General features: G+C 40.3%; 1 protein-coding gene across 1 annotated transcript in view; it reads right to left on the bottom strand.

Moving 5' to 3' along the window:
• Positions 1–12,390, bottom strand: part of cdkal1 (CDK5 regulatory subunit associated protein 1-like 1) — a 213,284-nt gene that overhangs the window by 6,380 nt on the left and 194,514 nt on the right. Inside the window, exons 13-14 of the mRNA XM_068736267.1 lie at positions 12,091–12,174; positions 8,118–8,282 (exon numbers count right to left, since the gene is read on the bottom strand). Coding sequence (XP_068592368.1) covers positions 8,118–8,282; positions 12,091–12,174 — 249 coding nt within the window. The remainder of the gene's footprint in view (positions 1–8,117; positions 8,283–12,090; positions 12,175–12,390) is intronic.

Genomic DNA, 12,390 nt, shown 5'->3' with positions numbered 1-12,390 from the left:
TAATATTTCTGAAACAAATAAATGTCTTTGTTGGAACTCAAAAAGAGTAATGAGGCTCAGTGGGAAACTTGTGTCATGTTCTGTCTTCCTCTTTTTCATCCGTGATCATAAATTTGCTCCATCGGCGCTTCTCTGACACTACGGTGTATGTGGGTAAAACTACACAACATGTGTATGCAAGTTGACTCACACACACACAACACAAGTTTACATAGGCACACATCACTATATATATCACAGCAAATCATCTATGAAAGGCTTAATCATAATTTTAATTTAGATTTGTTTATTTTTTTTCTAATAAAGAAATTACCTGAATATTAATTCAATTTACTAGTAGAGGTGCGGCTTCTGCTGGCTCTATTTTCTCCCTATACGCAACTGAAAATGCAAAAAAAAAGAAACTACACCCAAGTCAACAGATGCAATAAACACAACAGTGCATCTGCTAGTGTCTGTAGACCAAGGGAATGGAAATCAATATCACCAGCTCTATCTAGCATAAAGCAACTGGAGAGGGAGAAATATTTTCTGTGCTGAAGGTAACTGTTTGCTTAACAGTTATTTAATGTGGTGTGGCTGTGGTATTTCACTGCTTTGTGGTTTTAACTGTTGACTCCAGTCAGTAGTCAGTGGGGCTGGTGTCCAAGCCAAGCAGTTATGTGTCACAATAAAGGACAAAATCATTGATCACAATGATAGCCAGACAAATATATACTAAAACATTTTAGTATGGCTGTGATGAAGTTTTCAGGGCTATAGCAACGTGTTGAAAGCGTCAGCAGTGGTTGTGCCCCATATACATGCATGAGATGACATTGACACACATGAGACATGCATATCACAGCATTTACAGTAGTACCTTTAATGTGATTCACAGCCATTATTAGTCCTCAAAAGATGTTTCCTGATCCATCTCAAAAGATTTGGTACCGACAAAGACAGAACTACCTTCACTTAACAATACCCATTGAGTTTAATTTGCTGCATATGAAAAACCCCCAAACACCTAAACATCATTTAAGACACCCTGCTCCACTCACTGCTTCCTCTGCTGCCATCTGGGAAATGCACCAGAGCATCACCAAACCAGCAGCTGACAGTTGCTTTCTATAGGCATCATACTGATTACACACACACACACACACACACACACACACACACACACACACACACACACACACACACACACACACACACACACACACACACACACACACACACGGATACTTGGTGGACAAGAAAAAGGTCAGTGTAATATACCAATTACTCTTCCCACTTACTCAGTTGTTTCTTTGCCTGCAAGCAAAGAGGGGAAGAGGCCTGAGGTGTTGTAAGACAACCAAGGTTATATTTCAGATTTAATTTGACGTCATACAATACACCATTACGTTAAGTAACTTGCTGTTTAAAGCACTTTACCAACAATCTGTGTCCTGGGAGTCATTCCAGGTAATGTGTCTCAAGTGATTAAGTAGCAAGGTGTTTTCCTGAGCCTGGGATTAAAGAGGGAAGATTATATTTCTCAGGTGCATCCCAACACTGAAAAAATGTAAGTGAGCAAAGACAATCATCCCTGTAAACTATTGTTGTCAATTCCATTAGCATGATTAAAGTTTGGTGAACATTGTTGCAAAGTAAAAGTTGACTGGATGTGGAGATAATGGGAGACCAGAACTTCTACCGAACCTGTGCAGGGAAATGCCTTGAGTAATCCAAATAGCATATCTTCTCTCATCTAGTCTTTCTTCATAGTTGCTTACCCAACTATCTGAAGGGATAGGATGCTTAACCCTTCAGCCTAAAGCAACTACGCCTTAGGGTTAATGTGTGAGGGGTTAGCAGGTAACCCAATGGGTGAGAACCCTCAGGTAACTAAGGCCAGCACAGGTTACTTGGAAAAGGCCACTTCAAGCTGAGTGGTACACTTTCTTATATTATTATTAGTATTAGAAGAACTCTGTTTTCCAGGGCATGGGTTGTAAATAAAAAAATATTTTCTTTTTCAATCAAATTCTATTGCAATAACTTTCTTCAGGAAAAGTCCAGCTGTAATTCTGTTGAGACAGCATGTTTAGCTTAAGAGAAATAAAATACAAAGCCATGGGTGACTCAACAGCTGACGGACTTTGCTCAGGAGAATGGTCACGAGGAGAAAGTCTATTTTTACAATAACATGGAAGAAAAGGCCAAAAAAAACATGATTGCTAAATAAGTAAACATCTTTTTTTTTTCAAACAGCTTTTGGTTAAGTGCTTTGTTATTTACATCTTCCATCTGTGGTTTAAAAGCAAACTCAGAGCAAGGGGTATTTAAAACCCTCTGACATTTGAAATAAACAAAACAGACGAGGGCTGCGTAATGCCATTTGACGTGTTAGGTAAGAATTCTGAAAATAGACTAATATTTGATGGCTTAACATTCATTCCTTTGTTAGTGTGACTTTGGGTCTTCAAGTATACACAAAACACAGGCCATGCAATACAATTTGACATGCTAAATTAAATGCTTAAAATAGCTACGCTGCTGCTTTGAAGGCAAAACAAATTCTTTGCTATTAGAGTAAACAAAGTCATGCAAAGGCCAAGCAAAACCTTTTGACATTTTAAATCATAAAAATGAATGGATTTGAGAGGATTTACTGTATCTGGTCTAGAAAAAACAGCATGATCTTTGATTTTTGTGTTCTTTTCCTGACAATAGAGATGACAACATGATTTGTGCATAACGCAACATCAAAGCAACAACCCACAACAGTTGCATGTCAAGACGGAGCTGTTCAATTGTTTGGTGTGAAATGCAGATTTTCGTTTGTGTTTCATGCCTGTGTGTGCGTACATGTTCGGGTTAGACGTGTGTGTGTGTGTGTGTGTGTGTGTGTGTGTTCTGTCTACATGACGATTATGTGAATACAGCCAGTGTCTCATACAGCCTGCGGCTAGTAGGAGTCTGCCACGCAAACCAGGGGAACTGTGCGTCGTTGTGTACGTGTACATAAATGTGTGTGTGTACAAGGATCTGTGTTTATGTGTGTGTGTGCGGAAAAAATCTTTGTTTTTACCAATGAACCTGTAGTTTATGTTACTGTGTGTCTGTGTAAATGTTCTGTAAGCGTTATGATGCAAAATACCAGCAATCCCACCCACTCAGCCTGTTCTAGAATATACAAAGATACAATTAGATATTGACCACTTCCACGCAGTGTTTTTATGTTTTTCTACCCATTCATGCCAAACAAGTCAAATATACACACACACACATGAGATGGATGAACTGATTAAAAACGGAATTGCGAGGACAGAAGAGCAAGAGGTGAAAGGAGGAAAGATGATAAATAATGAAATAATGACACAGGACACAAATACAAAGAAAAAAGCAATGAAAGAAAAGAAAAACAGAGATGTGATGAAAAAGAAAGGAAGGCTGGGAAACCATGAATACAAGCCCCAGAGAAAGGGAAAATGAAATTTTATACGCCAGCTGAGATTCGTCCATTCACCTCTATTTTTTTTTTGTTTTTCTGTCAATTTGTGGTCATGGAGGGACATTGTTCACTACTCGTATTCCTTGCCCAGCTCACTCCTTTTTCTATTCTGTCTTTCATACCAACTGTCAATTTGCTGTCTTGTGAAAGGAGCAGAGCCGTTTTTCTCCTCTTTCTCCTGTTCTCTCGGTCTCCTTGAGAAAGTATGCCATGAAAAGAACTGATTATTGGGTGGCACTCAAGCTGCTTTTCTGTCTCCTGATCTCTCCCGTCTACCTTGCTCTCTCTTTCACTCTTGTTTCATTTTTTGGCCTCTCTCACATACCCTCTCATCTTCTATCATTTAATTTTATCTGAGGATGAGGACTGGTGAAGATACTTTCTATTTTTCTTTCCTCCACCGTGCTGTTGAGTGCTTTCTTTGCTATTGTGTCCCACTAAAAGACTCATTACCATCCTTCTCCTTTTGCGGAAAGTGCTGTTTCTGTGAATGATGGGCTGGCAGCCGGGGAGATAGAGAGCAGGCAAGAAAGAGAAACAGAAGAAGAGATGTCATTCTTGTCAATAAAAGCAAATTTCTCTCTCTAAAACCTTGGTCTTGTTTCATGGAATGGCCAAAACACCAAGGCCTTTTAATGAACATGTCGCACCGGACAAAGGAATGATCTCGGGCTGCACACAGACAAAGAGCAGTGTGCCATGAGATCACTATGAATCCATCCTCACTACTCATCCATCCATAACTTCTGTTCCTGTCAATACATTCACACATCCATGCATCCATTCATTTCCTCATCCATCAGCTGTGTGCATCTAAGCCATCACGTCTCACAGCCATACATTCAAATATATCTGTCCTCTTTCAAGTCCATCCTTCCACAGCCGTCCACACAAGCTTTCACGTGTCACTCCTCTATCAATCCATCCATCCGGCAGTATTGCTTCATTCCCACACACATCAGTATGGATGCTGGATGGTGTGCAATCACATCTCTCTCTCTCCAACTCAGAAATGATAGATCTCTCACTTTTTTCTTTAAGACAAATGGATATTACAGACCTTAGTGGGTTCCTCTGCCTATCCAATCACCCACTTATCTACCACTCTCTCTCGTTCTCACTTTCTCTTACGACGCTCTTCTGCATCTCAGATGAAACAACAAAGCTCAGACCCTGTCCTATCAGCTACTCAGCTATCATGCACCTCATCACGCAATCTCTCCCTCTCTCCAGGTCCTTTATTCCTATGTTTTTCTCTCGCTCTCCGCCAAAAGCCTGTAATTATAGACTCTGCTGCAAGACATGGGGGTGAGCATCTATCTGCCTTTCCCTAATCATTCATTCATCTCACATACACATTCAGCTCAGTGTGTGGTGGATTCACGCAGAGACTCATAGAAAATAGATGGTCTTCAATCTGTACAGGCCAGCCACCAGTATGTGTGTGTGTGTGTGTGTGTGCACATCCTTAGATATGCGTGTGGACATTGGTATGCTAGTGCCAGATATAACTAAATGCATGTGTGTGCATGCATATTGTCAATCAAACCTGTTCACTTATAATAATAGTAATAATAATAAATGCTGGACACATGGCTGTCAAGGACATCACATGCACCAGAGGGCTGTACAATAAGTGTGTCTGTGTGTAGCTTGCAAATACTGCTGTGTTTCCAAGCCATTAGGTCACTTATCTATTAGCAATGTGCTCCAGTGCCACTCTGGTGTCATTAAGAGCTGACAATGCTGGTCAAGGACTATGGATTACAGATCATCAGCAGCATCACTAGAGATCACTTAATATAACAATATGTTAATTGCCAATATGCTGTGGAAAGCAGAGACGAGCATTCATTATTTTGTTTGCAAATCCTGATACACCACTGTATTTCAACACACACTGCTCTGCCACGCCATCTCATCTACACAGGGTGTTAAACAGACACTGAGTGATTATGTGTCCTATTCGGCTGTTGTCATTATAAAAAAATTGAACAAAGTATCTCCAGATATCTACTTAAATTCTCTTCTGGAGCACATTAATGGTGGAAATGATGACTTTACCTCCATTTTCCTCTTGATTTCAGGACATTGATCAGACAAAGGTATTTACAGTACAGACAGTGTGTTTTGTCAGTTTGTGAAAAACATTGTGCATAACAGTATGAAGAGTGTGTGTGTGTGTGTCTCAATCTGAGAGAGTGCATGCACGGTTGCATCAACCCAAATAATATAAAGGCTTGAGCTTGTTGTGTAAGAATGTTGAAGAATGTTAAAGGAGTGTGAGTGTGGGGAAACAAATGCAAGTGTGTGTATTGGATGGGCTGCAGACTTTATGAGGCAACTAGTTTTACAAGGTCTAGTCCTCACAGCTGAACTTTTCAGTACTGAGTGACGCACCGCTTGGCTTGTTGTGAAACCTTTTCTTTCTTTCTATCTCGTTTTCTGCCTCCAAAAAAATTCTCTCTCTCTGCTTGCTTTCCTCTTCATCAGTGCTCTCTCTCTCTCTCTCTCTCTCTGTTCCTTTCTTCCCCTCCCTCTCTGTCTGGCAGTAAAGGCTGATGGAGTGTGAAATTAGAAAGTGTATCATATTCTGCTCTGTGGCTCCATGTCCTGAGCTATAAGCTACAGCTAGTCGGAGTGAAAAATAACATGCAGTGAAACAGATACATTAACGTGTGTGTGTGTGTGTGTGTGTGTGTGTGTGTGTGTGTGTTTGAAAATAAGGCAGAGGACAGTTTAGCCAGCTACAGCTTATCTTAAATTACTTATCTCACGCCTGATACACTGGGGCTTTTCCACAAACTGCAGCGAGAATGGATTAAAAATGTGGACACAAACACACACACACACACACACACACACACACACACACACACACACACACACACACACACACACACACACACACATACACACACGCACACCTAATTAATTTGCTGACTGAACAAAATTTGAATAGCTTGTTGTAAATACAACTTTTATAGTTTGGATAAGGAAAGAACACACAGTGTGAGGGCTTGACAGAAAGGTCCTCTCATTACCTGAAAAAGACCAGTACACATCTGGTAGACACATGTACACTCATACACACACTACATGGGTAACTGATTTAAAGTTGCTAAATATAGTCGGCACTGAACTCTTCACTAATTCCTTTAAGAGAAAAATGACTTAATATTGGTATACTAATATGTCTACATCGATAGAACACCACAGATGCTCACAACATTTGGTGTAAAATTGAATTGAAATGAGTCGGTGAGCTTGGGATTTGGGCATCGACTGTAAAGTTATGGAGAGTAACAACCAACCAAAGGTGAATAACGCTAACAGCTAAAACTACCTCCAAAGCAACCTGGCCCCTAAATCCATCTGACTGAAGACAATATCTGAAATCATACTCTGTTTTATTTACAACAATATGCACTCATAAACTAAATTAAGATTGATGTATAACTTGGGAACCAAGATTAACAAAACCCAACGAAAAATCCATCCCAGTTACTTAAAACGTATATACTTTCTTTTGTGTAAAATAATGTCATTATTTGCAGCTGAATCAAATTGTATTGAATGTTTTGATGTAGACAGAATTTGTGACCGTAATCAAAATGCTGTCATGAAACTTTATAGGTGAGCAGTTTTGGGCCAGAGCAAGGGCACCGGAAGTAGGGGGGTAGAAGGGCCATTGGAAGCTGCCACTTTAATCCCCTGGCACGATTTAGAGTCGCAGCTGGTGTGATCCCAACGCAAGATGGTCTCTAGTTGAAAAAGTGTTTTAACCTGTGTGCCAGCATTACTCTCTTTCCTTTCTAGTTCCCATATACTCTCTTTTATGTCATGTTTAACCTGTAGTTTTATTTATTCCTGACTGATTTAAAGTTCTAAATTCTATAATCAGAGCATTTATATAGAAGCAAACAACTCTTTGCTATATAAAGATACAGCAGAGTGATGTCTACCTGAGCAGAGAATGAAGTCACTCTCCCTGTGTGTGTGTGTTGTAATCTGAGCTTCTCCTAGCTTTGTTGACACAGCCAGGCCCAGTACATGTGAGCGTGCTCCATTGGCTGACTCATGGCTGCTGCTCTGCACTACTCATACGGCAGTTACAGCTGATAAATCTGTCCAGACGGACGGCGTCGTTACAGAAGCGTAGCCCCCCCCTTCCGGTTCCCCCTCAGGAAAACACTGTTAGCTCCGTCATTAACGACGCCGTTGTTTGCAATGTTACCGCTGTTAGCACTGTTAGCTGCGAGCTGCCTGCTCAGCCGTTGCCATGTTGAGAGCCGGAGGCAATAGAAATGCTTCCAATCTTGTATTTAGCCCCTTCAGGTTGATCTCCAGGTCAGGTTTAATTTAGTTCCAAACCAAATGTGCTGTTCCTTTTGTTTTAGCGGTAAACACTAATTTAAACTGTTTGCTACGGAGGTACAGTTTACTTAAATTAATATTTTGTGGTACAGCCACGAAGCGATGACTGTGCTTACAGACATGGATCTGTTTGTGCACATTTATTTTGATGTACTGAACTGAAGCATTTCATTGAATGAAAAACTAAATAATGTGATTCGAGGCATGCATTTAACTATATCTGTATGCAGATGTGCATGTATTTGTGTGTGTTTACCTGCATCAGGCCAGACACCTCTCCCTTCTGAAGTGGTTTGGCAATGGAGGGAGTGAAGGGCTTACTCTCTTCTACTGGTCGGCCTTTCAGGAAGTGTTTTCCTGCCTCGTAGATGTCCACCTCAATCATCTTCCCTTTGAACTCAGCCCGCTTAGGCACCAGCACCTGCAAACCAAGAGCCAAACATCATAACTGATATCACTGCAAATGTGTACAACTCTCAAAAAAGAACCACAGTGAATCATAAATCAAAATTTGGGATTTCATTCACTGTAGCAGTGACTGTACCTTAGTGACCAGAGGTGACATATATCCAGCACTTGTCATTCACCGAGAAAGACCCACCTATATCACCAGCCATTCCAACAAATAATCAACCCTCTGCATATTTCACCACATCTGTCGATTACATTTTCAATTAACCGCTGCTCTAAAACGGTTCCCCAATGCTCTCCAACATTGTTATTTAGCCAGTCCCTGTCCGCTAACAGAAAAACCCAGGGCTGAGTGTTTTCAGTTTCATTTATAGAAGCCCTCAAGGTCAAAAACCACGGCAACAGCTGTGAGGTAAACCATCGGGATCTGCTGGTTTGTCTTATTATTTCACCATGGCAACTATAAATCTCAGCAGGAAGGAAAAGAAAACAAAGAGGTATAATTACAGCTTAGTGTGAAACGGAATTTGTTCTTAATGGCTTACCCCCGTAAATAAAGATCAAATGCAAATGCTTTTCCTTCCAAAAACAATTTTCAAAATAACCACAAAGTTGGCAGATTGGCAATGATATATGCTGTTCACAGCTGTTAGAGTACTGATTTACTTATTTCCGCAAAACTCTTCCTTCAGATTCAATCCCTCCCGACTGGTGTTGTGATTATTGGGGGGATATAAAACAGTAGTCGGGACTAAAGGAAAGGTTTCCTTTGACAACATCATATAACTTATTCTATTTCCCAAGTGAAAGAAAAAGGCTTAATTTGTGTGTATGAGTGATCACCTTAAGGCTTGAAAAGTGATGTTATCCTTTCTGAACAGGCAGACATGAACACAGCTGAGTCTTTATGGTCTGTCATTGCTGTGGCAATTTCTTTAGGAAACTGTTATATAATTATTAAACGCATTTAAAGAGTGTGTCATAATTTAATAATGAAGATAATAATGAGATACATTATCAAGATCAGGCGTAGAACAGAAACATTGGAGCTGCTGAGGATTCATTCACTTCAGCAGGACGGTTGCTTGCTGACTCAGATCACCTGGTGGTCTGTCTAGGACTCTGCAGGGCTAAAATACTGACTGGGCAGAGACTAGCTTGTGAACTGGTGGAGGGAGTGCTACTGCTGTGGTGGCAGGAGTAAGCCTGGCTCAGTGTTAGTCTGTCAGTCTTTATCCAGATGGTGTAATATGATCGGAGATCGGCCCAGGCAGACAAACAGCCAGCGCCACACCTGCCTAATCAACACACCTGCTGCTCAACACTCTGGCCACTGTGAGGGTGCGAGTGTATATGTGTTTGTAGGTAGCCAGCAGCCAGGCTGAGAGCAGAGAGGTAAAACAGCAGGGCTGTGGGGGAGGAAGGTAAGTGAGTGTGTGTGTAGGTGAGGGTCATTTGAGGCCCATTACAGGGTGATTAAATGATGAAAGAGCTTGTCCGATTACATTGGAACCCCCCCCCCCTCCGACTTCCTCACTGAACCACGAACACACACACACACACACACACACACACACACACACACACACACACACACACACACACACACACACACACACACACACACACACACACACACACACACACACACACACACACACACACAGGTGGGTCGGGTGCCTATTATACCCGTCAGGACAGATATCCATCTGATGGTGTAAAAGTGAAACTAGGCCATTTGTTCACACTCACACCTCTCTACCGTGTTCCACACTTCACTTCGCTCCACTCACACACCCACTCCCTCTCTCCACCTCCTCTGGTCCCTTGTCTCTGCTCCCACTTCTGTTTTCATTTCCTGATCCTTGACTTCCCCATATTTCTCCCTTAACCACCCAATCTGAACTCTTCAATGTTTTGCTGTTCTCTTTCTCTTATTATACTATATTATATGTAAAACTATATTATTATTACTAATATTACTACCATTACATTTTGCACTATGTCTAATACCTAAAACCATAATATACTATGTAAATATGTTATACTGTCTTACTACATCGTATACTATATTATATTTTCATTTTGTTATATCAATACAAACAAAACTAACGATTATAACTTAACTTTAGTATATATTATTTTGGTGTACACTGCTTACATATACCGCAGCTATTATCTATTCTTACACTAGTTGTATATATCTAACATATCTATGTCATTTATTCTTTTTTTTTACTTTATCTTATCCTACTTTCCCTTTATTCTTCCTTTTCTATTAAATCTTTGGGATGTTGTTATCCAGAGTGATATACAGTGTTGATTAAACTTTAATGTTCAAGTGTGATCGCATTATAGTGCCAAAAAAAAAAGAGTTGTCTGAATAATATTAATATACACAAGTGAGTAAAAATACAACTTGCGATGTAAGTCAGACCTCTGTAATGAGTATACACCCTCATGTGTATGTACTGTGTATGTCTGTGTCCTGTGAATGTAGACATACAGTATACATGATATGGGGGTGTATCCCTTGGGGGGACAGATTCAAGAACATATTGGTACGTCATGTTTTCATGTTCTTTTTTCAAGTCAGAGTGTGATTTAGGAGTACATGCCAAATACTTTATGTCCCAAAAAAATGGGAGAGGGAAAACATCAAACATATCAACGTGCTTTCCTCTTGAGTAAAGTCAACTGACACACATGACATACATGCCTGCATATATACGCACACATGCATGGAGAAGTCTGCACGTCACAACACACACATGAACCGAGTGACACTTGTAACTTAAGTTTATAGCCTACAGAAGGAGGTGCAAAGGAGGAGGAGGAGAGGAGGGGAGGAGGGGAAAGTGGAGGGGAGGAAAAATTATTACCATCCTCTGCCCTCCCTGCTAATAAAAAGCATAACTTCAAACATGTTTCTGATGATGGTTAAAGCAGGAGGAAATTGATTTATTTGAAGATGTTTTAAAGTGAATTTTTCACAGGTTGAGAGAGGGTCTTTGAAGCCATGCGGATGTGTGTGTATATGAACAGCTGTATGTGTGTGTAGGATGGAATGTGCATGTCTTTAGGGCTGACCTTAATGTTAGTACTGAAAAAAAAATCAAAAAGTACTGCCGCTATCAGCAGCCAAATGCGCTCATGACCACCGCAGGGTGTGTATGTGTGTATTTGTGATGTTAAAGCTAACCTACTTTAGTCAATACATGCTTAAGCTTCTGACACCTGCTGTGAGTACTCTGTGACATGCAAAGCAAAGCTTATGACCTGATTTACTAAGTGTGAAAATGAGGGAGGGTTGGATTAGCTTCACATATGGAAAAATGTTCATCAAACACACATTAATTTACTGCTTTTCACTATATGTGTTCGATGGTGGATAGAGTCTGCAGGCCAACTAAACTATTTCAGGATTCATCTTTAGGATGCCAAAGTGTCAACAAACATCCAGCTAGCTGAATCTTTCTTCAATAGATTTTGATATCATACCAGGCAGTGCAACTTGATTATAAGTTTGATGAACAAAGTTGGATAAGAATTTATAAAAATATTAGCTATCATCGTCTCTGAAGCTAAATTCAATCCAAGAGTAAAAGAAACTGAAACACTACCTGTACAACTAGTTTCTTTTTTGGTAGTTTAAATATATTAAATACATATTTAGTGTATTTTAAATGACTGATCAAACATTGTGTTCTTGAATGTGCTACATAACAAGTAAAAATGTGCTGGTGAAAGACATACATGCCCTCTGGAGTAAGCGTCCAAATCATTTATTACAGTTTTGTTTTTAACAATTATCTTACCTGTTCGTAGAACTTGTTGTGAGACACATAGTATTGAGCATCAAATGACTCCTCCGTCACCAACACATGTTGCCTCTCCCCTACCTGCACAGAGAGTGAGACAGAGAGAAAGCACTTCTGAGAACACAAAATCAAACACATACAAGATTATTGACTCATGAAACATCAGCCTTTCATGCAGCATTTGTGCAAATGTGTTTTCATCTATAGATGTGGCCATCTGTGTGTATGTGTGTGTGTGTGTGTGTGTGTGTGTGTGTGTGTGTGTGTGTGTGTGTGTGTGTCCTCAGCCATATGCTG

The sequence above is a fragment of the Cebidichthys violaceus genome, unplaced genomic scaffold, assembly GCF_023349555.1.
Source record: "Cebidichthys violaceus isolate CVI_PGR_0920_01 unplaced genomic scaffold, fCebVio1.0.p SCAF_7, whole genome shotgun sequence".
NCBI classification, from domain to species: domain Eukaryota; kingdom Metazoa; phylum Chordata; class Actinopteri; order Perciformes; family Stichaeidae; genus Cebidichthys; species Cebidichthys violaceus.
This window is presented reverse-complemented; position numbering and strand designations above follow the sequence as displayed.